The sequence below is a fragment of the Salvelinus alpinus genome, chromosome 21 (genome assembly GCF_045679555.1).
Source record: "Salvelinus alpinus chromosome 21, SLU_Salpinus.1, whole genome shotgun sequence".
NCBI lineage: Eukaryota > Metazoa > Chordata > Actinopteri > Salmoniformes > Salmonidae > Salvelinus > Salvelinus alpinus.
The window spans coordinates 37,591,676-37,618,036 of record NC_092106.1 but is presented as its reverse complement, the minus strand read 5'-3'; the positions used below and the strand labels follow the sequence as shown (position 1 = coordinate 37,618,036).

The 26,361-nt window shown below is 44.2% G+C and overlaps 1 protein-coding gene and 5 non-coding genes across 6 annotated transcripts in view; 4 read left to right on the top strand and 2 right to left on the bottom strand.

Annotated features, from left to right (window-relative positions):
• The first annotated feature begins 5,232 nt into the window (after nt 1-5,232).
• trnai-aau (transfer RNA isoleucine (anticodon AAU)) lies at nt 5,233-5,306 on the top strand. Its single transcript has one exon. It is a non-coding gene; the product is annotated as a tRNA-Ile (tRNA).
• A 236-nt stretch (nt 5,307-5,542) lies between these two features.
• Nucleotides 5,543-5,614, bottom strand: trnap-ugg (transfer RNA proline (anticodon UGG)). Its single transcript has one exon. It is a non-coding gene; the product is annotated as a tRNA-Pro (tRNA).
• A 4,470-nt stretch (nt 5,615-10,084) lies between these two features.
• trnaw-cca (transfer RNA tryptophan (anticodon CCA)) lies at nt 10,085-10,156 on the top strand. Its single transcript has one exon. It is a non-coding gene; the product is annotated as a tRNA-Trp (tRNA).
• Nucleotides 10,157-10,426: 270 nt separating this feature from the next.
• trnap-agg (transfer RNA proline (anticodon AGG)) lies at nt 10,427-10,498 on the bottom strand. Its single transcript has one exon. It is a non-coding gene; the product is annotated as a tRNA-Pro (tRNA).
• Nucleotides 10,499-11,236: 738 nt separating this feature from the next.
• Nucleotides 11,237-11,308, top strand: trnag-ucc (transfer RNA glycine (anticodon UCC)). Its single transcript has one exon. It is a non-coding gene; the product is annotated as a tRNA-Gly (tRNA).
• A 158-nt stretch (nt 11,309-11,466) lies between these two features.
• The window catches only part of LOC139548297 (EF-hand domain-containing protein D1-like), a 29,650-nt gene continuing 14,755 nt past the window's right edge, over nt 11,467-26,361 (top strand). Inside the window, exons 1-2 of the mRNA XM_071357887.1 lie at nt 11,467-12,070; nt 21,143-21,290. Of these exons, the coding sequence (XP_071213988.1) occupies nt 11,763-12,070; nt 21,143-21,290 (456 nt within the window). The 5' untranslated portion in view covers nt 11,467-11,762. The remainder of the gene's footprint in view (nt 12,071-21,142; nt 21,291-26,361) is intronic.

Genomic DNA, 26,361 nt, shown 5'->3' with positions numbered 1-26,361 from the left:
GAAGTAATATGTACATGTAGGTAGTAGAGTTATTAAAGTGACTATGCATAGATAGATGATAACAACAGAGAGTAGCAGCAATGCAAATAGTCTGGGTAGCCATTTGATTAGATGTTCAGGAGTCTTATGGCTTGGGGGTAGACGCTGTTTAGAAGCCTCTTGGACCTAGACTTGGCGCTCCGGTACCGCTTGCCATGCGGTAGCAGAGAGAACAGTCTATGACTAGGGTGGCTGGAGTCTTTGCTCATTTTTAGGGCCTTCCTCTGACACCGCCTGGTGTAGAGGTCCTGGATGGCAGGAAGCTTGTCCCCAGTGATGTACTGGGCTGTACGCACTACCCTCTGTAGTGCCTTGCAGTCGGAGGCCGAGTAGATGCCATACCAGGCAGTGATGCAACCAGTCAGGATGCTCTCGATGGTGCAGCTGTAGAACCTTTTGAGGATCTGAGGACCCATGCCAAATATTTTCAGTCTCCTGAGGGGGAATAGGTTTTGTCGTACCCTCTTCACAACTGTCTTGGTGTGTTTGGCCCATGTCCGTCAGGAAGTCCAGGATCCAGTTGCAGAGGGAGGTGTTTAGTCCCAGGGTCCTTAGCTTAGTGATGAGCTTTGAGGGCACTATGGTGTTGAACGTTGAGCTGTAGTCAATGAATAGCATTCTCACATAGGTGTTTCTTTTGTCCACGTGGGAAAGGGCAGTGTGGAGATAGAGATTGTGTCATCTGAGGATCTGTTGGAGCGGTATGCAAATTGGAGTGGGTCTAGAGTTTCAGGGACAATGGTGTTGATGTGAGCCATGACCATCCTTTCATTTTTCCGTGAAAAGTAATATGCAGTCAACATTTTGTTCAGTATCAGTAACCAGGTTTCCATTCAACTTATCTATGTCGGATAAAAAAAAAAAATTAGAAGCCTAATGGAAATTTTTTGGTCAATTTTCCAAATTTCAACATAACAAAATAAGATAGACAAGGTGGGATGTTTTTGTGTTGGTAAAATTAAGTTTGTGAAAAATGTCGGTGGCTCTTATTCTGGTGACATGATCATCGATGCTTCGCTGCCGTAGACAAATAAAAATAATCTTGCAATTTTGTCCATTATCTAATCTAAGGCAGGCTATATTTAAGCAATAAGGCACGAGGGGGTGTGGTATATGGCCAATATACCACCGCTAAGGGCTGTTCTTAACATGACACAACGCAGAGTGCCTGGATACAGCCCTCAGTGCCTGGATACAGCCCCAACTGTGAACACAGACAGCCTGGGATGTTCCGTGTTCGACAAAACACAAGACGATGATAAACCAGCACCATCAGTGGAGGACAAAGCCTTTTTGGACATTATGGACAAACAGGTTTTCCAGGATGATGGAAACAACTGGGTGGCTCCACTACCCTTTCGCCCCACTCGACGTCGCCTTCCTAATAACAGGGAGCAGGCCATAAACCGTCTCACATCACTTCGCAGGACTTTAGACAAAAAGCCTGACATGAAGCGTCATTTTATTGACTTCATGCAAAAGATGCTGGATAACGACCAAGCCGAACCTTCACCGCCACTAGAGGGAGACAAAGAATGTTGGTATCTACCCATATTTGGTGTTTACCATCCACAAAAGCCTGAACAAATAAGAGTAGTATTTGACTCCAGTGCTAAGTGTCAAGGCGTGTCACTTTTTATTTTTTTTATTTTTTTATTTAACCTTTATTTAACCAGGTAGGCAAATTGAGAACACGTTCTCATTTACAATTGCGACCTGGCCAAGATAAAGCAAAGCAGTTCGACACATACAACAACACATAGTTACACATGGAGTAAAACAAACATATAGTCAATAATACAGTGAAAAAAAATAAAAATAAGTCTATATACAATGTGAGCAAGTGAGGTGAGATAAGGGAGGTGAAGGCAAACAAATATATGTATAAATAAATAAAAATATAAAAGGCCATGGAGGCGAAGTGAGTACAACACAGCAAGTAAAATAAAAAATAAAATAAAAAATAAAAAAAATAAAAAAATAAAAAAATAAAAATAAATAAAAATAAAACAATGGAATGGTTGGTTTGCAGTGGAAGAAAGTGCAAAGTAGAGACAGAAATAATGGGGTGCAAAGGAGCAAAATAAATTAATAAATAAATACAGTAGGTAAAGAGGTAGTTGTTTGGGCTAAATTGTAGATGGGTTATGTACAGGTGCAGTAATCTATGAGCTGCTCTGACAGCTGGTGCTTAAAGCTAGTGAGGGAGATAGGTGTTTCCAGTTTCAGAGATTTTTGTAGTTCGTTAACGATGTTCTGCTCAGTGGTCCAGACTTAAACAACACACTCTTGGGCGTCCTAATGCGCTTCCGCAAGGATTGCATTGCACTAACAGCAGATGTGCAACAAATGTTTTACTGTTTTGGTATACGTGAGGATCACAGAGATTACTTAAGGTTTCTCTGGTATGAAGACAACAATCCAGATAGAAACATAACTGAGTACAGGATGAAAGTCCATGTATTTGGGAACAGCCCCTCACCAGCCGTAGCCATCTACTGCATGAGACGTGCAGCGCTACAGGGTGAGAAGGAACACGGATCAGAACCCAAGCAATATGTAGTGAGGAACTTCTACGTCGATGATGGGCTGACATCAGTAGCTACAACAGAAGAAGCTATCAACATTCTAAGAAAAACACAAGCAATGTTGGCGGAGTCCAACATGAAACTACACAAGATTGCATCCAATAGCAAAACAGTTATGGAAGCCTTCCCTATGGAGGACCGTGCAAAAGACTTAAAAGATCTGGACCTAGGAGTGGATCCTCTCCCCTTTCAACGGAGTCTGGGACTTTCCTGGAACCTGGAAACAGACAGCTTCTCATTCCAGGTGTCCCACAATGAGAAGCCTTTTACGCGGAGAGGCATCCTGTCCACAGTGAATAGTCTTTATGACCCCCTTGGGTTCGTGGCTCCAATAACAATGCAAGGTAAAGCCTTAATCAGAGAACTCTCTTCTGATCAGAGTGAGTGGGATGCCCCTCTTCCCCCAGAAAAAGAAGAGAAATGGAAAATGTGGAAGGATTCTTTGATGGAGTTGGAACATATGTATATTCAACGGACCTACATCCCAGTCTCCTTGTCTACCACTCAAAGAAGAGAGCTACACATCTTCTCGGATGCCTCTACAGTAGCCATAGGAGCGGTAGCCTACCTGAGAGTTATTGACTCGGAAGGTCAATGCCATGTTGGATTTGTCATGGGGAAATCAAAATTGGCCCCTCGTCCGGCCCACACTATCCCACGCCTAGAACTGTGTGCGGCTTTGCTAGCTGTTGAGATGTATGAACTGATCAGAGACGAAATCGACATTGATGTAAATGTGGCCAAGTTCTACACAGACAGTAAGATAGTTCTCGGTTACATCCACAATGTCACCAAAAGATTCTATGTGTATGTTGCCAATAGGGTAACTCGCATCAGGAAGTCTACCCATCCAGATCAGTGGTGTTATGTAAACACTGACAGCAATCCAACAGACCATGCAACCAGGCCTATACTTGCTGCGCTCTTAAAGTACACCAGTTGGTTCTCAGGTCCACCTTTCCTGACCCAAACAAACTCAAGTGAGCCTGAGAACATAAATGTTGACCTTGTAGAGCCTCACGCAGACGCAGAGATTCGAACAGACGTCACTGTCTTCACCTCTAAGGTTTCTGGAGCTCAACTCGGCTCTCATCGCTTTGAGAGGTTCTCAAGCTGGAAAGCTCTCAATCGAGCCACAGCACGACTCATTCATGTTGCCAGATCCTTCCATGAAGGTGCGGACAACACCAGCTGCAGAGGCTGGCATGACTGTAATAAACCATGCGGTACAAGTGAGTTGTCACAAGCCAAAACAGCAATCATTCACTGTGTGCAACATGAAGCCTTCAGAGAAGAATTCAAATGCCTTGAAAAAGGAAAAGAGTTTCCAAAACAAAGTACACTCAAAAAACCTTTCCCAGTACTGACAAAAAGGTTAGGAAAGTAGAACTAAACATTGTCAAGCAAGGAGCTGCTAAGGTGTTTCTGAGACCAATCTCAGAGATTGTTGTTCTTCTTTCTGAAGCATCCTAGAGACAAAAGATAATAATAGAAAGGACATTATTTGTTTCTTGATATGTTTTATTTCATAGTGGCACAATTTCATTATACCAGGTGGGGAGTGTGCTGCCATCCTGTTAGAAGGTAACAGATTATTTTATTACAATGGTTAAGATGGATTTTCATTGTGTTCCATGGTGTTATTTGCCCCCTAGTGGAGCTTTCTGGTACTTAGACTGTACGCAAACAGGAAGTAGAGAATTCGTTCTGCACGCATAGAAGCAGCGTGCAGGTCTTTCAGTGTAGTTATTTCTTGTCACGCTTCAGCCTTGGAAAATATTTGTTTGTAAGTTCGATTCAAGCATTTAGCTAATGATGATAATCTTGTTATTGATAGAGTTTCTTACATATCAATGTTGGTTGGTTGCATTTACTCACACAAATTGCAATGCCTTTCATGTATGATGTTAGCTGTATTACTTTGTTCGTGCATCATGCAAACGAATTGTAAAATATACAATACTGTATTTTTGTTACTGTTTCTAGTGTAATATGCTTTGTTATTCTACATAGATGGTTGTACATTATTAGAGTAATGAAAGGAGTTAGTCAATTACCATATGAGAAAGCAATTAGCTATATGGTTTGGCATCATGCCAGATGCATGGTACCGTAGCACGTGCTTTGTATTCATGCAACTTCAAATGTATAATGTACAGCTACAGTATGTCGGTGTGAATTGAATACTAAAGTATATTATTTTCTGTGTTTTGCAGTTTTACAACATAAACGTTTTCAATATTCATTCAAGAAAAGTCACGCCTTGGGAGTTTTATTGAAGACTTAGTTGTTAGCTATCTGTCTAGTTTTGCATGGGAACGCAACTCAAGGGCAGAATACCTATTTTAATTGTATTTTCCATTCGGTACATGGGAATTCAACCGAATTTGACATTTTTTATGTGCACCACATCATCACACACAGCCTTGTATCTGCAACAAGCTAAATTGATGGAAACATATCTGGTGGGAAAATGCGCATATTGTTTTTATGCTGATTTGAGAATAGTCGCATGAAAATCTATTGCCAATTCGATGAAAACCTAGTTTACGTTCCTTATCTATTTGGATATGGCTATATACTCTGCCAGACGATTCACCTTTACGGCCGGTTAGCTCAGTTGGTTAGAGCGTCGTGCTAATAACGCGAAGGTCGCGGGTTCGATACCCGTACTGGCCAAACCTTTTACAACATATTATTCCTTTTGCAGACAATGAAAACATGGGTAGGCTGACTGCGTCTGTCTTAACCAAAGCATAATATGATTTCACGATCTGTCATTTCAATACATAATTCAGTGAGTGTACTAGATCGATTTCCCAAATGGATACACTACTGCTGTAATTTTTGCCGAAATGCACATGTTGTGACATGCAAAATATGTATCAAACGATCTGACCTAAAAGAAAAAAGGAGGGCTCGTCCGGGATTTGAACCCGGGACCTCTCGCACCCAAAGCGAGAATCATACCCCTAGACCAACGAGCCAACTCATTCGTAAGAAAACTATCCAAGTTTTGAACCACTACTGTTTAATATTTTACAAAACACTCTAAAAGAACAAATATGGCCAGTACAACACAAAACGTAGCTAGGCATTGTATCGCTGCTAGATAGAAACAACAGAAATGTAACTGTCGCCTGGTGGCACGTAGCAAGCTGGCCGCAAGCTCAAGATGCATGATATTCAATGTAACTACTGAAGAGTTTCTAAACGGTCTGCAATGTATATTTCAATTATATTTGATGTAACGGTCACTGCCATAGTAAAAAGACATCTGAAAGGAGTCCCCACATTCATTTTTCAGGGGAGACGGAATTTAGGTTGAAAAGATCATCAGTGTGCAACTGCAGCCCACAATTCGGGGCGTTCCTGCATGTGGGCATTATTTTTTTCCGCAAAACGCCACCCTCGAGCACCCTGACAGACCAGGCGAAGGACTCAGTCTACCGGTCGCCCCCCTGCTAGTACAGCAGTAAGGAGGCTGGCGCGACACCGTGTGCTAACTAGCTTGCTAGTCAGTGACACTGTTGTGTACCGGGGAAACTGTCCACGACAAGCGGTACTGTGTGCTATCTTTGCCAGTTAGTCCTAAAGAGGACTTTGGTACACAGCAGGCGGGGGCGACACCGTGTGCTAGCTGGCTAAGCAAACACAGTGTCCTTCGCTCCCGCCTGCTGAACACCTGCAAGCGCCGTTGTTAACATAACTGCGATTAAACAGTGCCTATAAGTACTATTCCAATATATTGGTCAATTCCGGAAAGCTTACCCGTGTGACACGCTATTGGTGTTATAGGTTAGTTATCATTCATTAGTTGTAATTCACTCATGTCTGATGCAAGACTCACTTTCCTGCAGATGTTTCATTGACGTGCTACTGTTGACCATGCCTGAATGTGGGCTATTTTACACAGATCACTAAAGTATATATGAACGGGCTAGGATGAGCATACAGAGGAGGTGAACCCACACTGGTGTAATTTCGTATTCACTCAAAGGAGGGCGCTCGTGCCCCGCGAGCTTGACCCCTTAACCTTATCACAGAATGGTCAGCGGCTAACGGGATCCTTGGGACGTCCCTACCTTTAGGTATCAATCAAATTGTATTCGTAGCGTACACATGTTTTTCAGATGTTATCGCTGGGTGTAGCGTAATGCTTATGTTCCTAGCTCCAACAGTGCAGTAATACCTATCAATACAAAACAATATACCCAAATCACAAACATTTAAATAAAGGAATTAAGAAATATAGATATATTAAAATGAGCAATGGCAGATGTATATGATGGTGTGTGTATAGACATTATCAGGGATGTAGTACTCCCTCGCAATGTTTCTGGAATCCTGAACGAAAACGTGTTCTGATAAATTCAAAATAAATTATATTTAGTTAAACCAAAAAATCCATCAAAGCAATAGAATGACAAACTAAATACATATTTAGGCTATACCATCCTATATGTAGGTAAATTGTGGTTTCTACCCTGTATTCTCTCTCTCTGGCGGTGGCGCAAATTATGAATAACGCTTCGAACACTCCAGCAGTGCACATTGCATTTTGGTACACCAGAATTACATTCATTTCCAATGAAACGCTGCGTTTGCCTTGCAGAGGCAGTTGCTGTGCATATATTGGATTTATCGAACATGTGCGTCAAACTGTATGTGTAGACGGCTTGACAGAAATAGTAGCAGAAGGTGAACGTTTAACTTTTGTTGCATACTTATCCAGATGATGCTGCGTACTAATTGGCGCAAAAACACTATCGGTGTGATCGAAGCGTAAGTTTACAGACACACACCACCTCTATTGCGTGTGCAGACAAACTGATCGACCACATGAACCTTATCATCACACCAACGAGATCTAGGAACCAAATTCACTGCGTGTCTGCCTTGATGTTCAAAAAACTTCACCGGACCCACGATTCGAAGGGCGCTACAATCTCTTAAAATAATTATCATCAAGATCTGTTGCCTACGCCTAATAGTCTTACTCATCACTTATTAATATGATCACAAATAGATATCACTTATCACAATGGTGCTAGTTTAGTAAAGTTATATCAAAGCTGAATTGATTGAGATCAAAACCCTTTGCTATGAGACTCGAAGTTGAGCTCAGGTGCATCCTGTTTCCATTGATCATCCTTGATTGGAGTCCACCTGTGGCAAATTGAATTGATTGGACATGATTTGGAAAGGCCCACACCTGTCTATATAATGTCCCACAGTTGACAGTGCATTTAAGAGCAAAAACCAAGCCTTGAGGTCGAAGGAATTGTCCGCAGAGCGCCGAGACTGGATTGTGTCAAGGCACAGGTCTCGGTAAGGGTACGACAACATTTCTGCAGCATTGAAGGTCCCCAAGAACACAGTGGCCTCCACCATTCTTAAATGGAAGAAGTTTGGAACCACCAAGACGCTTCCTAGAGCTGACAGCTCCTCTGTGGAGATGGGAGAACCTTCCAGAAGGACAACCATCTCTGCAGCACTCCACCAATCAGGCCTTTATGGTAGAGTGGCCAGACAGAAGCCACTCTTCAGGGGCCTCCAGAGTTGCACAGTGGTCTAAGGTACTGCATCTCAGTGCTAGAGGTGTCACTACAGACTCTGGTACTATTCCAGGCTGTATCACATCTGGTCGTGATTGGGAGTCCCATAGGGCGGTGCACAATTGGCCCAGTGTTTTTAGGGTTTGGCCAGGGTAGGCCGTCATTGTAAATAAGAATTGTTTTCTTAACTGGGGACTAGTCAGGATCGAGGGAAAGATGAATGGAGCAAAGTACAGAGAGATCCTTGATGACAAGCACAGAATGATCTAGAATGTCATTGTAGGCCGTAGTGTTAAGATTTCCCTTCACTGGAACTAAGGGGGCCTCACCCGAACCATGAAAAACAGCCCCAGACCATTATTCCTCCTCCATCAAACTTTATAGTTGGCACTATGCATTGGGGCATGTAGCGTTCTCCTGGCACCCGCCAAACCCAGATTCGTCCTTCGGACTGCAAGATTGTTTTATTTATTTATTTATCCGTTATTTTACCAGGTAAGTTGACTGAGAACACGTTCTCATTTGCAGCAACGACCTGGGGAATAGTTACAGGGGAGAGGAGGGGGATGAATGAGCCAATTGTAAACTGGGGATTATTGTGAAGGGTGATTCATCACTCCAGAGAATGCATTTCCACTGCTCCAGAGTCCAATGGCGGCGGGCTTTACACCACTCCAGCCGACGCTTGGCATTGCACATGGTGATCTTAGGATTGTGTGTGGCTGCTCAGCCATGGAAACCCTTTTCATGAAGTTCCCGACGAACAGTTCTTGTGCTGACGTTGCTTCCAGAGGCAGTTTGGAACTCAGTAGTGAGTGTTCCAACTGAGGACAGACGATTTTTACGCCCTATGCACTTCAGCACACGGCGGAGCTGTTCTGTGAGCTTGTGTGGCCTACCGCTTCACAGCTGTTGTTGCTCTTCGACGTTTCCACTTCACAATAACAGGACTTACAGTTGACCGGGGAAGCTCTAGCAGGGCAGAAATTTGAAGAACTGACTTGTTGGGAAGGTGGCATCCTATGGCGGTGCCACGTTCATAGTCACTGAGCTCTTCAGTAAGGCCATTCTACTGACAGTGTTTGTCTATGGAGATTGCATGGCGGTGTGCTCGATTTTATACACCTGTCAGCAATGGGTGTGGCTGGAATAGCCGAATCCACTCATTTGAAGGGGTGTCCACATAATTGTGTGTGTATATATAGTGTAGATCAGGGTTGGCCAACCCTCTTGGAGGGCAAGCAGGATTTTCTTCTAGACCTCTATTAAAGAGACAGTTCACCCAAATAACAAAATGTTTGTGTCCTTACCTTGAAAGCAGTCTGTGGACAAGGAAACTGCAAACTATGATTTGGTTACCCTTTGCCATCAACCATTTATATTTAAAAAAAATCCTGTGCAGAACCTTGGTGTATTGGTAACACTCCCTGTCATGTGTAGCATAGAACTTTCTACCTAAGAACTGAGATCTATTCCTGCTTACCACTGTTTCTAGCATTTACCTGTCTCATTTCATGGCTGTCTGAATGAAGTATCAAACCACCTAAAAAATATTAGCTTGCTTTAAATTTCACCCCCCAAAATCTTAATATCAAGTTGTTGAATTTGCACTGTTCATTTAATGTTCACAGCAACCTGAATACACCTGACCTGTGTTTTTTTATTTTCCACCGGGTCATAGGCATTTAAAATGTACACTTCAATCTGGGGTAGGGACGTCCCAAGGACAATGGACAAAGCTTTTCTTTTGCAAAATGCAAATGGATGTTTTGCAACAATTTACATTGTTTTCGTGTCATTTAGGACTTGCCATGTCATATCAATTTACTAGGCTTTCAGTATTATCAGTCACATGACTGTACATAGTTAACTAGAGATGTTGCGTTTCACTACAGCATGGACCTCGTGGCGCAACGGTAGCGCGTCTGACTCCAGATCAGAAGGTTGCGTGTTCAAATCACGTCGGGGTCAAAGCTTTTTTTAGTATATTTTTATGTGTTGTTTTTGCACAAGCTGCCGCTGGACTCTCTAAACTGCTGTTATCACTAGGTTGTTGTTGGTTATAGTTAAAGTATAAAATAGGCTAGCGGCCATCCATTTTGTAAAATTAAAAACAAAAAAACACAACAGCGGTAGACTGTGTTGCATCGTCTTGGTCTTTCCTGTTTGGTTAAAATTGTAGTTGTAGATATGCCTGCCTTTAAACTCCTAAATAAAAACTATTATTCTTTACAAAAAGGAGGGCTCGTCCGGGATTTGAACCCGGGACCTCTCGCACCCTAAGCGAGAATCATACCCCTAGACCAACGAGCCACAAGTTAGTGTAGAAACAACTAGCTTTATTAGCTCTATATATCAAATCTAAATTTGCTGGTAGTCAAATGTCTACAATCAATAAACGAAACGAGTAATGCATTGACCAATGTCGAGAGAGCATATTGTGGCATCGGTTCGTCTCTGCTCACTAATCCAGTCCAGACCAGTGAGTCCGCAAAATCCGCACACTTTCTCGCACATTAATTTATCAATTTTGTAACAACGTTGCAGTTAACACTGTCTTGTTCCTGTCAAGCAACATGCGTTCTATAAACGAGAAGGGTGCAACTGCAGCCCGTAATGTGGGCAATGCTGCATCTGTAGGAAGCCCCATTTGTTTATTATGACTAGTACAAAGGCGATAGGCACGGGACTCCTTGTTCCTGTCATGCGTCATGCACTCTAGAAACCAATACGTTTTGGTTTGTTTTGCACAGAACATGGGAGCAGATGATGACCTTTCTTCATTTAGCTAGATTAGAAGTCTTTATTGGCAGGCTGAGTTTAGCCGGTCCTCGCAATTAATGTGGCTACTGTTTTGTTTGGCACGCCAGTGGCTACTGTTTTGTTTGACACGCCAGCCCACACTTATTTGACAGACTATATCTCGGAAATGTCAGTAACGGGACTCGTGGTATTTGATTAATATAACATACAAACATTCAGCTACAAAATCAGATCAGCTGACTGAAGTGCCCTTGTGAACTTGCCAAAGGTTCCTTATAAATCCGGCGAGCGTTGGTGGTATAGTGGTGAGCATAGCTGCCTTCCAAGCAGTTGACCCGGGTTCGATTCCCGGCCAACGCAGTTGTTTTTGCATCCGTAGTTCATTTTTGATTGAGGCTGCATTGTGGCTGCATTGTGGCACCTGCGTCACAGCTATAATAAATAGGGTCGACGAGGATTACCAAGTAAACATACAAAGAATGTCTCTCAAATACTAGCTAAAATTTGAAAAATTCTCAATCAAGCAATTAATTGAACAACAGCTTGACTGCTCGTGTTGCACCTTTATTTGACCCGTTTTATGCTCATTGTATGCTCCCATTTGCTTGGGCTCGCCTGTGGTTGGTTTCAGATGTTGTAATATAGCTCAATTAATGTTTTGATGCTGATGCTCCGTTGTGCTCCGCCCCCTCGAAACTGTCCTGTGTGATGAAAGGAACTCTCTGAGCCAAGAGCTGACAGACACAGCTGACTTCCATCCTGAGTACCAGGCACACGCTCCCATTGCATCAAGTCAAAAAGTATATTACGCACCATGGCATCGGACGAATTGGCGAGGGAACTGCAGCCCAGGCTGGCCGCGGAGCCGGCTCACCTATTCAACCCGTCTCCACCAGAGGAGACCCCGGTGAAAGCGAGCGACCCTGTCCCCGGTCCGCAGAAAAAAGCGGTGGCGGTCATTGTCAATGATGACACATCGGAACTCACCGCGAAACTCACGCGGAGACTGTGCATCAACAATGGGAACGCGGCGCCCAAGCAGGCCAAGGTGTTCAATCCCTACACGGAATTCAAAGAGTTCTCCCGCAAACAGATCAAAGACATGGAAAACATTTTCAAACGGTAGGCTAAGACTTTATTTTTATTTGAATATCATTCAAATCTAAATAATGTGGCTATGGTGTTGTGACTTGTCTTGATAAAGAGGGAATGTCCCTTAGTTATGTCTGTAGGGGAGACCGGGGAACAAAGTAGCACCTGGTCAGTAGTAACAGCTTAGTAACTCAAATTAGAAACATGTTATAAAATGTCCTAATACTTGCTTAGTGTCTACATGGCTAATAAGTTTAGTTTAAATCCATCAATTATTTTTCGTATTGACAGAAATGGGTAAATATACAATTTTTTTGATAATAGACTTGTGGAACCATTGTCCATGTATCTAAACATATATACTTTTTATCAGTAAGATAGGGTCTTTTGATTGGTATAGTTGATGACAAGAATTGTTGTTGTATTTTGTGGGGGTTTCGTTGTAATGCAGTACCTAAAATCGTATATAATATTTAGACACATTCACATAATTATATAAAATGTCACTTATTTACATCAAGTTTAGCAGTACAACTAAGTTAATACTTTAGAATAATTACAAATAAAATGACACATTTAGACTTAAATTCAAAAAATATCTTGTATAAAATATATTCATTTTGGCTACTCCATTTTTGGTCAATATGATATGCCTAAAAGATCAAATGGAAATATTTGGTCTCAATTTAGTGTATTTTCATCCAAATATCAGTTTCAAAACATATGTTTTTTAATTACCCTTCTTTTTTACCATTAAAGACAGTGTTACATTTAACTTCTCAGCCTGTTACATTTCATCCCACCTGCTGAGTCAATTGTAACATTTTACTCCTGCCACTTTCAGTATATCCTAGAAATGTAGTTACAGTGTGTAAATAATGGTAGTTGATGTATGTTGTTTGTATAAACATATTATTAATATAACTTAGATTGCCTTTTCATAATAAAGCAAAAGCCTAAAAGTGTTATTTGTCTCCCTGGACTCCACTATGCATAGTATAGGCTAGTCACAACCAGGTAAGGTATTGAGTGAGTATGAGGGATTGATTCAGATCACTGTGATAAAGAGATGAAGCCTATATATTATGAGGGAGACAACTACCTGACCACACAATTAATAAGGTGAATTGATATTGCTGAGTGACCTCTGTCTCCTGCTGGTGGAGTTAAATTGTTGTGGAACATCACAGACTGAATGGTCTTCATCTAGCCTACAACACTATCCCTTTTCTGCCATCAATATATATTAATAATACATCTCCCTAAATAGCTTACATGACAACAGTATTATTATTATTGTGTAGGGAGAACCCCCCTATTTTTTTTCTCTACCTCTCAGTTAATCCTCTCATAGACTACGTAGTGTGTGTGTGTGTGTGTGTGTGTGTCACTCCGGTCTCTGCAGCACCAACCCTTTAGGAAATTCATGGAGCTAGTGGGGTGGATGTGGGGCTATACTGGGCTTTATTGATATCCTCTGTACCAGGCCAGAATAATGTTTTCTCCTGGGCCAATGGAACTGTACAGTCATTTTGCTACTGTCTTTTTTCACTGGAGGGACAAGAGTCACTCTTCTCAAACACTGGGTCCCCAGTGACACCCCCTCTCCTGTGTGTGTGTGTGTGTGTGTGTGTGTGTGTGTGTGTGTGTGTGTGTGTGTGTGTGTGTGTGTGTGTGTGTGTGTGTGTGTGTGTGTGTGTGTGTGTGTGTGTGTGTGTGTGTGTGTGTGTGTGTGTGTGTGTGTGTGTGTGTGTGTGTGTGTGTGTGTGTGGAGGGACCACTGACGAGAGGAGACCCTACTGTATACAGAGACTGGACAGCCTCTGTGTGAGACTAGTTGTGTCCATGTATTTGCTCAGAGCTGTAGCGGAGACTACTTGCATTTCTGTTGACAACATGTAATACTGTTGTCCCAGTTCATCTGTTCATCTAAAGCTTTGTAGCTACAGGTGCATGTGAACGCAGCGTAGAGAAGGATATTGATTCGTGGGTAGATGCATTGACACTGCAGTTTTTCCAGGACTATGTATTTAAACTTGAGATTTACATTTGAGTTTGGCCTAGTTTTGCTCTCAGCACAGTTGGAAAGGAAGAGCCAGTATGTAGAGGAGCAAATGGGTCACAGAGAGAGGGAGAAAGGAGGGGGGCTTGGTATCACCCTCTTTCCTGAGGATTTACTTGAACATGCCTCTCATTGGCAAAACTGCACTTAGATGCACTCATGAAGAAAGATTTAGGTAACATGCCTCTCTCTCTCTCTCTCTCTCTCTCTCTCTCTCTCTCTCTCTCTCTCTCTCTCTCTCTCTCTCTCTCTCTCTCTCTCTCTCTCTCTCTCTCTCTCTCTCTCTCTCTCTCTCTCTCTCTCTCTCTCTCTCTCTCTCTCTCTCTCTCTCTGCATTCTGTTTGGGTGTTGGTTGAATGTGTCCTCTATCTCCATAGCCCCTTCTTCTCCCTCTATGACTCTCAAGCTGTTCTGCCCAGGGTGGGTTTTATCCATCTCCCCTATAGCCATCACTGGAGCACTTCATAGACATACAATGCATTCAGAAAGTATTCAGACCCCTTGACTTTTTCCACATTTTGTTACGTTACAGCCTTATTCTAAAATTGATTAAATTGTTTTTTCCCCTCATCAATCTACACACAATACCCCATAATGACAAAGCAAAAACAGGTTTTTAGACATTTTTGCTGATATATTTCAAATAAAAAACTTAAATATCACATTTACACAAGTATTCAGACCCTTTCCTCAGTACTTTGTTGAAGCACCTTTGGCAGCGATTACAGCATTGAGTCTTCTTGGGTATGACGCTACAAGCTTGGCACACCTGTATATGGGGAGTCTCTCTCATTCTTCTCTGCAGATCCTCTCAAGCTCTGTCATGTTGGATGGGGACCGTTGCTGTACAGCTATTTTCAGGTCTCTCCAGAGATGTTCGATCGGGTTCAAGTCCGCGATCTGGCTGGGCCAATCAAGGACATTTGGTGGATTGTCCGGAAACCACTCATGTGTTGTCTTGGCTGTGAGCTTAGGGTTGTTGTCCTGTTGGAAGGTGAACCTTCACCCAAGTCTGAGGTCCTGAGCACTCTAGATCAGGTTTTCATCAAGGATCTCTCTGTACTTTGCTCTGTTCTTCTTTTCCTCGATCCTGACTAGTCTCCCAGTCCCTGCCGCTGAAAGACATCCCCACAGCTTTTCATTGGCTGAAGCGGAGAGGTCAGGTGTACTGTCTTTACATTACTCAATATTTTCTGAGTTGAGACTCCTTTATCTACCCAACCCGTCTTTCATCTCCCCTGCTCTCTTTAGCTTTGCATGCAGGGTACTTGACCTCTGACCTAGCCACTGGCGGGTAACCTAGATGTGGGTGAAGCACATGCTCAGCGGGGGCACACTGATTAGACAGTGGCCAGTCTGTCTGTGTCCTAAAGTTTGGTTGGATGCGGTCATGGTGACAGAGCCTAGCTTGGGTGAGGGCCAGGGAGGGGGCACTTTGGAATGTTCCAAGCGGGAGTAGACTAGATTGAGGGCCGGGCCATTCCATCCTAAATTCTGCCCCTTCTGTCACCCCTTTACACTCTGCCTCATCCCATCATAAATTGGTCTACTCCTCCTCACCACCTTAATTCTCACCCCTTCTCACCCTCTTTCTCTTTCCTGATGCTGCCCTTGCCACACTCATTCACCCACGTTCTCTGCATTCCAGAGGTCTTAACCCTTCCCTGCCTTTTAACCCTGCATAACTCATACTCATCATCAACACCACATTCTTAGAAAAAAAGATGCTGTGTAGAACCTAAAAGGGTTCTTCGACTGTCCCCATAGGAGAATCCTTTGAAGAACCATTTTTGGTTCCAGATAGAACCCTTTTGGTTCCATGTTGAACCCTTTACACAGAGGGTTCTACATGGAACCCAAAATAGTTCTACTTGAAACCAAAACCAGTTATCCTATGGGGACAACAGAATAACCCTTTTGGAACCCTTTTTTCTAAGAGTGTATCACAATTCTGACTTTTGATTGAGTCACTGCTCTAAAATCAGCCTGTGATGGTAAAGTGTTAGTCACTGTGATTTCTGAGGGATGGCTTTTTCACTACTTTCTCTGTTTTCTCCCCCAGAGTCCACAAATATTCCTGTCTCCGGGGTGAAAATGCACAGACACGTGCCTAGCCTGACGCTAGTCTAAAACAGGCTGCATTAGAGATGAGGATGTGGCGTTATCAGTCGGCCCTTACCTGCTCCATCTTCACTCTGACACTGTACGCCTTATAGCAGCAGGAGTGACCTGAATACACTCCTGCTGAGAGAGAGAGAGAGAAAGGGGTGAGGGAGAGAGAGAGAGGGGGAGGGAGGGAGGGAGAGGAAAGGAAAGGAGTGGGAGAGGCAGGGAGAGAGAAAGGGGTGATGGATAGAGAGGGAGGGAGAGAGAGAGGGGGAGGGAAGGAAGGGAGAGAGATAGGGAGAGTGGGAGAGATGGGGGAGAGAGCGAGAGGGGGTGGGAAGGGAAGGATATATAGAGGGAGTGAGAGAGAGAGATACAGGGGAGAGAGAGGGAATGAGAGAGAGAGAGAGGGAATGAGAGAGAGAGAGAGGGAATGAGAGAGAGAGAGAGGGAATGAGAGAGAGGGGGAACGAGAAAGAGAGTGGGGACAGGAAAAGAGAGATAGCGAGAGGGAAAGCAAGGGAGATGGAGTGAGAGGGAAATGAAAAGAGAGAGAGAGAGAGATCCCAAAAATACAGTGTCCATGCCAAAAGCCTTGGTATCTATAATTACCATACTGCAGGAAGTTAGCTGTGGGACAATAAGGCCTGACTATAGACAGTAGCTGTGGCTGTGGCTGTGTCACCACTCCCTTACAATGGAAGACATTCCACAACAATGTTTTCTTGCAACGTTTCACTTTTGAGTTTTTGATAGCCAAACAGCCTTTCTTATTTTTCTTACGTCAAAGCTTTCGGCAGACTTTCAGTCGGTAGATTGTGGTAGAAAGCTGGGGCTGTAATAGTAGTCTAGAGTAGTATTTTAATGATCATATTGATCAAGTGCTTCTGACTAGACAGCTTTTCTGTTCTTTCAGCATAACATGTTGTTATTGTGAGATACTGACTGACCCAGCTGAGGATCTGGACTAGGACCTGTCACTAAGCTGTGGAGTTAGTCCTGTATGTACAGGTGACAGTTGCTAAGCTGCTCTGGGGTCACCCATTGCTGTGAACAGTTGTCATGCTGGTCAGCTGTGGAGGGCCAAAAGGAACCAGCTGTTTTAGAACACAGATGGCAGCAAATGTGTTGTGTGTGTGTGTGTGTGAGGGGAATGAGTAGTGTTACAGTATTGGGTGGCTTACAGTATTGGGTGGGTTACAGTATTGGGTGGGTTACAGTATTGGGTGGGTTACAGTAATGGGTGGGTTACAGTATTGGGTGGGTTACAGTAATGGGTGGGTTACAGTAATGGGTGAGTTACAGTAATGGGTGGGTTACAGTATTGGGTGGGTTACAGTAATGGGTGGATGTATTAGTAACATTTATTTATTTTGGGATGGATGTTTAGCATTAGTAAAGCAAGGTTTGCCTTTAAAGTGATGGGGTGTGGTTCAAATCAATGGTCCTTTGTGCTACTGAGCTGATGATATCTTTAGGCTGATTGTTAGAAAGTTAACAGTCCTAAATCAGGTTGTTTTGAAGGGAGGGGGTTTAGTTCCTATGGCCTTTGAAGAGTTGAACTGAAACAATGACCTCTCTCTCTTTGGTTTCTGGTCTGACCAGATTACACTCCTACCATTCAGGCGTCGGCAAGATAGGAGCACACGTGTGTGTTTGTGTGTGTGTCTGTGTGAGAGAGAGTGTGTGTGTTTCCTCACTCACACCCAGATCCAGTGCCTCTCGAACAGCTGTGTGAACGGATCTGTAAACACTTGTTGTGTCAGACAGACAGACTCCTTGCAGGCCCCCTCTCAAACACACACACACACACACACACACACACACACACACACACACACACACACACACACACACACACACACACACACACACACACACACACACACACACACACACACACACACACACACACACACACACACACACACACACACACACAGCTGCTCTATCTGCATCCCACTCAGTCATGTCCCTCTCTGTTTTTCAGTGATTCACCTGATCTGTTTATCTAGGACCCCCAACACCCTTGATGAATCTGTTTTGTGTCTGATGACAAGTGAGTGTGGTGTGTTTAACTGTGATTGATCAGGGGAAGTTGGTGTTTGTGTGTGTCAGTCAAGCGCATACAGCTATCGAGACTGTCTGGTTAGTGTCGACCACCCGGATCTCTATTCCCGACATCAGACCTTTATCACAATATATCTGTCTCTCCTGTGTGTGTGTGTGTGTGTGTGTGTGTGTGTGTGTGTGTGTGTGTGTGTTTAATGTCATTGGTAGGCTTAGGGCCTGTATCTCTATGTCTAGATGTGGCCGTCTGTTCAGACTCAGGGTATAGATGCCTTTCACCACATTGTGCCTGTCAGCCAGTCTAGGATGAACTTGGCACATATCTTACTAGAGCCATGAGGTTTTGCTGAGCATTTGAGCTGACCATGAGAAACACCTCTGAGTTCTAGTTGTTGACTATATAACTATCTATGACCCATAGTTGTTGTCCTTTATGACAAACAGACATTACATGTTTCCTCTCCTGGTAATTTAATGTGAGGTAGTGTAATGTCTGTGTGCCTTCCTCTCTCCCTGGCTGTATGTAGACACACCTGTACACTACATGACCAAGTATGTGGACACCTGCTCATCGAACATCTCATACCAGAATCATGGGCACTCTTCTGGGATGGCTTTCCAGTAGATGTTGGAACATTGCTGTGGGAACTTGCTTCCATGCAGCCACAAGAGCATTAGTGAGGTCGGGCACTGATGTTGGGCGATTACGCCTGGCTCGCAGTATGCGTTCCAATTCATCCCAAATGTATTCAATGGGGTTGAGGTCAGTGCTCTGTGCATGCCAGACAAGTTCTTCCACATCGATCTCGACAAACCATTTCTGTATGGACCTCGCTGGGATTCTCTGCCTCTAACCCTATTACAGGGGCTGAGTCACTGGCTTACTGGTGCTCTTTCATGCCGTCCCTAGGAGGGGTGCGTCACTTGAGTGGGTTGAGTTACTGACGTGATTGGTTATATCTGGAGTACTTCTCCTGTCTTATCCAGTGTCCTGTGTGAATTTAAGTATGCTCTCTGTAATTCTCGCCTTCTCTCTTTCTTTCTCTCTCTCGGAGAACCTGAGCCCTAGGACCATACGTCAGGACTACCGGGCATGATGACTCCTTGCTGTCCCCAGTCCACCTGGCCTTGCTGCTGTTCCAGTTTCAACTGTTCTGCCTGCGGTTATGGAACCCCTACCTGTCCCAGACCTGCTGCTTTCAACTCTTAATGATCGGCTATGAAAAGCCAACTGTCATTTATTCCTGATTATTATTTGACCATGCTTGTCATTTATGAACATTTTGAAAATCTTGGCTCTCTCTAATTCTCTCCTTCTCTCTTTCTTTCTCTCTCTCGGAGGACCTGAGCCCTAGGACCATACGTCAGGACTACCGGGCATGATGACTCCTTGCTGTCCACCTGGCCTTGCTGCTATTCCAGTTTCAACTGTTCTGCCTGCGGTTATGGAACCCCTACCTGTCCCAGACCTGCTGTTTTCAACTCTTAATGATCGGCTATGAAAAGCCAACTGACATTTTTTCCTGATTATTATTTGACCATGCTTGTCACTTATGAACATTTTGAACATCTTGGCCATGTTCTGTTATAATCTCCACCCGGCACAGCCAGAAGAGGACTGGCCACCCCTCATAGCCTGGTTCCTCTCTAGGTTTCTTCCTAGGTTTTGGCCTTTCTAGGGAGTTTTTCCTAGCCACCGTGCTTCTACACCTGCATTGCTTGCTGTTTGGGGTTTTAGGCTGGGTTTCTGTACAGCACTTCGAGATATTAGCTGATGTACGAAGGGCTATATAAAATAAACTTGATTTGATTTGTGCACGGGGCCTTGTCATGCTGAAACAGGAAAGGGCCTTCCCCAAACTGTTGCCACAAAGTTGGAAGCACAGAATTGTCTAAATCAAATCTAATCAAATTGTATTGGTCACATACACATGTCTAGCAGATGTTATTGCAGGTGTAGCGAAATGCTTGTTTCTAGAATGTCAACAAATGTTTTAACGTTAAGATTTCCCTACACTGGAACTAAGGGGCCTAACCCGAACCATAAAAAACAGCCCCAGACCATAATTCCTCCTCCACCAAACTTTACAGTTGGCACTATGCATTTGGGAAGGTAGCGTTCTCCTGGCATCCACCAAACCAAGATTTGTCCGTCGGTCTGCCAGATGGTGAAGCTGATTCATCACTCCAGATAACGTGTTTCCACTGCTCCAGAGTCCAATGGAGGCGAGCTTCATATTACTCCAGCCGACACTTAGCATTGTGCATGGTGATCTTAGTATTGTGTGCGGATGCTCAGCCTTGAAAACCCATTTAATGAAGCTCCCGACAAACAGTTCTTGTGCTGACGTTGCTTCCAGCGGCAGTTTAGAACTCGATAGTGAGTGTTGCAACTGAGGACCGATGATTTTTATGCACTACACACTTCAGCACTCTGCGGTCCCATTCTGTGAGCTTGAGTGGCCTACCACTTCACAGCTGAGCCGTTGTTGCTCCTAGACGTTTCCACTTCACAATAACAGCACTTACAGTTGACCTGGGCAACTCTATCAGGGCAGAAATTTGACAAACTGACTTGTTGGAAAGGTGGCATCCTATGACGGTGCCACGTTGAAATTCACTGAGCTCTTCAGTAAGGCCATTCTACTGCCAATGTTTGTCTATGGAGATTGCATGGCTCTGTGCTCTATTTTATACACCTGTCAGCAACGGGTGTGGCTGGAATAGCCGAATCCACTAATTTGAAGGGGTGTCCACATAATTGTGTATATATAGTGTATGTACGTTTGCCAGTGGTAAGGAGGGCTTCATAGAGTTGTGCTGTTATAATGTAAGTTCATGGATCAACCCTCTTCTCTCTGTAGGTTTGACAGTGGTAAGGACGGCTTCATAGACCTGATGGAGCTGAAGCTGATGATGGAGAAGCTGGGAGCTCCTCAGACCCACCTCGGCCTCAAGAACATGATCAAGGAGGTGGATGAGGACTTCGACGGCAAGCTGAGCTACAGAGAGGTGTGTGTACTGTATTGTCTACTTCCATGTCAATTTCCCTGAGTGTGTGTGTGTGTGTGTGTGTGTGGCCTGTTAATTACAGTGTGTATTTTTTAACTGCAGTAAAACATATAGTGCCTTCAGAAAGTATTCACACTTAACTTTTTCCACATTTTGCTGTGTTACAACCTGATTTTAAAATGGATTTAATGTATATTTTTGTTGTCATTGGCCTACACACAACACCCCATAATGTCAAAGTGGAAACATGTTATTTTAATTTTTTTAATTTTTACTAATTAATTAAAAAGGAAAAGCTGAAATGGTTTGAGTCAATAAGTATCCAACCCCTTTGTTATGGCAAGCCTAAATAAGTTCAGGAGTAACAATGTGCTTAACAAGTCACATAGTAAGTTGTATGGACTCACTCTGTGTGCAATACTAATTTTAAACTTTTTTTTTTTATGACTACCACATCTCTGTACCCCAAACATTATCTGTAAGGTCCCTCAGTCAAACAGTGAATTTCAAACACAGATTCAAACACAAAGACCAGGGAGGTTTTCTAATGCCTCGCGAAGAAGTGCCCCTATTGGTAGATGAGTACAAATAAAAAAACAGACATTGAATATCCCTTTGAACATGGTAAAAAAAATTATTACACTGGATGGTGTATCAAAACACCCAGTCACTACAAAAATACAGGTGTCCTTCCAAACTCAGTAGCCGGAGAGGAAGGAAACCTCTCAGAGATTTCACCATGATGCTAATGGGGACTTTAAAACAGTTACAGAGTTGATAGGAGAAAAGAGAAAACTGAGGATGGATCAACAACATTGTAGTTACTCCACAATACTAACCTAATTGACAGAGTGAAAAGAAGGAAGCCTGTACAAAATACAGATATTCCAATACATGCATCCTCTTTGAAACAAGGCACTAAAGTAATACTGCAAAACATGTGGCAAAGCAATTAACCTTTTGTCCTGAATATGAAGTGTTATGTTTGTGGCAAATCCAATACAACACATTACTGAGTACCACTCTCCATATTTTCAAGCATAGTGGTGGCTGGGTCATGTTATGGGTATGCTTGTAATCTTTAAGGACAGGGGAGTTTTTCAGGATCAAAAATTCACGGAATGGAGCTAAGCACAGGCAAAATCCTAGAGGAAACCTGGTTCAGTCTGTTTTACCACCAGACACTGGGAGAGGAATTCACCTTTCAGCAGGACAATAACCTAAAACACAATGCCAAATCTACACTGGAGTTGCTTACCAAGAAGACCATGAATGTTCCTGAGTGGCCGAATTACAGTTTTTACTTAAATCTACTTTAAATTCAATGGCAAGACAAGGGTGTGAATACTTATGTAAATGAGATATTTCAGAATTTCATTTTTAATAAATGTGCAAACATTAAAAAAACATTTTTTTCACTTTGTCATTATGGGGTATTGTGTGTAGATGGGTGACATTATAATTTTTTTAATCAATTTTGAATTCAGGTTGTAACAGCAAAATGTGTAATAAGTCGAGGTACGAATATTTTCTGAAGGCACTGCACTCCTCTCAGGACAGTCTGTAAAAAGCTGTGTCTCAATATCACTCTGTGAGTGTATGGGGGGGGGGGGTCTCTTAATAGCAAGGCTGTGCTCACTGAGTGTGTACATAGTCAAAACCTTTCTTAATTGTGGGTCAGTCAGTGGTCAAGTATTCTGCCACTGTGTACCCTCTGTTTAGGGCCTATAGCATTCCAGTTTGCTCTGTTGTTTGGTAAATTCCTTACAATGTTTCAAGTAATTATCTTTTTGTTTTCTCATGATTTTGGTTGGGTCTAATTGTGTTGCTGTTGCTGTCTTAGGGCTCTCCTCTTTTCTACCCCCTCCCTCTCCCTTCTCCCACCCACTCCATCTCCCTCCTTCTTTTTTCTACCCCATCCCTCTCCCTTCTCCCTCCCACTCCCCTGTCTCCCTCCTTCTCTTTCCTACCCCCTCCCTCTCACTTCTCCCTCCCTCTCTCTCCTTATCTTTCCTACCCCCTCTATCTCCCCTTCTCCCCCCCTCTCTCTCCCTCTCTCTCACACACTCATTTACATTTGACATTTTAGTCATTTAGCAGACACTCTTATCCAGAGTGACTTACAGTTAGTGTGTTCACTCACAGGGTTAAACAGGTGACAGGGGCAGCTGAACAGAGATATACAAAGACTCTGTGTTTCAGCTCTGAGGCGTTGACTCGACCAATCCTTGCTTCTCTCTGCCTCTCATTCTCCTGATTGGAGTAGCAGAGTTCCACACATACATATCCCATTACACAGCACAGTTCCCCTAGGACCACTGGTGGTCAGGCTAGATGGGGCCAGCTAGACGGGGAATTCTATCACCCCTCAGAGCCTGGTTCACCTCGAGAGTTTTTCCTAGCTACTCTGCTTCTACATCTGCATTGCTTGCTCTTTGTGGTTTTAGGCTGGGTATCAGTATGGCACTTTGTGACAACTGCTGATGTAAAAACAACTTTATAAAATACATTTGATTGATTGATTGATATCAGGTTGCTACACCAAGGTCACACACAGAAAGCACATTTTATAGGAGGACAGTTCCGACACTAAACCCACAGACATGAACAGTTGTTATAATGTCTATTTGATTTTATGATATTAGAAGGAACCGTTATCACTTCTACATGATGTTATGATATTAGAAGGAACAGTTATCACTTCTACATGATGTTATGATATTAGAAGGGACAGTTATCACTTCTACATGATGTTATGATATTAGAAGGAACAGTTATCACTTCTACATGATGTTATGATATTAGAAGGAACCGTTATCACTTCTACATGATGTTATGATATTAGAAGGAACAGTTATCACTTCTACATGATGTTATGATATTAGAAGGAACCGTTATCACTTCTACATGATGTTATGATATTAGAAGGAACCGTTATCACTTCTACATGATGTTATGATATTAGAAGGAACAGTTATCACTTCTACATGATGTTATGATATTAGAAGGAACAGTTATCACTTCTACATGATGTTATGATATTAGAAGGAACCGTTATCACTTCTACATGATGTTATGATATTAGACTGTTAGGTACTTATTGATGTTTCATACAACGGGTGTGTCTAATCCTGAATGCTGATTGGTTAACCGCAATCCAGCCGGTGTCTATTTAAGCAATAAGGCCCGAGAGGGTGTGGTATATGGTCAATATACCACGGCTAAATATACCACGGCTATAACTGTCACGTTCCTGACCTATTTTTATGTTATTTTGATTATGTTTAGTTGGTCAGGGCGTGAGTTGGGGTGGGCATTGTATGTTGTGTGTGTTTTGGTTAGTCTATGGGTGTTGTATGTGTATGGGATAGAGTATTGTTAGGTTGTCTAGTTATGTCTATGGCTGCCTAGATTGGGTCTCAATCAGAGACAGCTGTCATTCATTTGTCTCTGATTGGGAGCCATATTTAAGGTAGCCATAGGCAGTAGGCTTTTGTGGGTAGTTGTCTTGTTTAACGTTTGTTGCTCGTCTGGGCACTTGCGTTATTTAGCTTCACGATCATTTGTTGTTTTGTTTGTTTGTAATAGTGTTTTCGTTTCATGTTCATCTTCGTTTGTTTAATTAAAAGAAGATGGCTTATTTTCCTCATGCTGCGTTTTGGTCCGTCTCTCCTCCACACGATCGTGACAGAACTACCCACCACAACAGGACCAAGCGGATTGAGGAAGGAGGGAAGGAACTAAAGCAATGGAGAGAAGAGGAATGGAGTTGGGAGCAAATTTTCAATGGAGAAGGACCCTGGGCTAAGGTTGGTGTGAATCGCCGCTTGAGGGAGGAGAAGAAGGCAGCCACAGCCCAGGAGCGCTGGTATAAGGAGGCAGCACGTAAGAGAGGCTGGAAGCCCGAGAGGCTCACCCAAAAATTTCTTGGGGGGGGGGGGGGCTAAAGGGGAGTGTGGCGAAGCCGGGTTGGATACCTGAGCCAACTCCCCGGGCTTACCGTGGAGTAAGAGGGCGTCGTACTGGTCAGACACCGTGTTATGCGGTAAAGCGCACGGTGTCCCCAGTACGCGTGCTTAGCCCAGTGCGGGCTATTCCACCTTGCCGCACTGGGAGGGCTAGGTTGGGCATCGAGCCGGATGCCATGAAGCCGGCCCAACGTATCTGGCCTCCAGTACGTCTCCTCGGGCCGGTGTACATGGCACCAGCCTTACAGGTGGTGTCCCCGGTTCGCCTGCATAGCCCAGTGCGGGCTATTCCACCTCGCCGCACTGGCAGGGCTACGGGGACCATTCAACCTGGTAAGGTTGGGGAGGCTCGGTGCTCAAGAGCACGTGTCCTCCTTCACGGTCCGGTATATCCGGCGCCACCTTCCCACCCCAGTCCAGTACCACCAGTGCCTACACCACGCACCAGGCTTCCAGTGCATCTCCAGAGCCCTGTTCCTCTTCCACGCACTCTCCCTATGGTGCGTGTCTCCAGCCCAGTGCCTCCAGTTCCGGCACCACGCACCAAGCCTCCTGTGCGTCTCCAGAGCCCTGGACGCACTGTTCCTTCTCCCCGCACTCGCCCTGAGGTGCGTGTCCTTAGCCCGGTACCTCCAGTTCCGGTACCACGCACCAGGCCTACAGTGCGTCTCAGCCGGCCAGAGTCTGCCGTCTGCCCAGCGGCGCCTGAACTGCCCGTCTGCCCAGCGGCGCCTGAACTGCCCGTCTGCCCAGCGGCGCCTGAACTGCCCGTCTGCCCAGCGGCGCCTGAACTGCCCGTCTGCCCAGCGGCGCCTGAACTGCCCGTCTGCCCAGCGGCGCCTGAACTGCCCGTCTGCCCAGCGGCGCCTGAACTGCCCGTCTGCCCAGCGGCGCCTGAACTGCCCGTCTGCCCAGCGGCGTCTGAACTGCCCGTCTGCCATACGCCGTCTGAACTGTCCGTCTGCCATGAGCCTGCAAAGCCGCCCGTCTGCCATGAGCCTGCAAAGCCGCCCGTCTGCCATGAGCCTACAGAGCCGTCCGCCAGACAGGAGCCGCTAGAGCCGTCCGCCAGACAGGAGCCGCTAGAGCCGTCCGCCAGACAG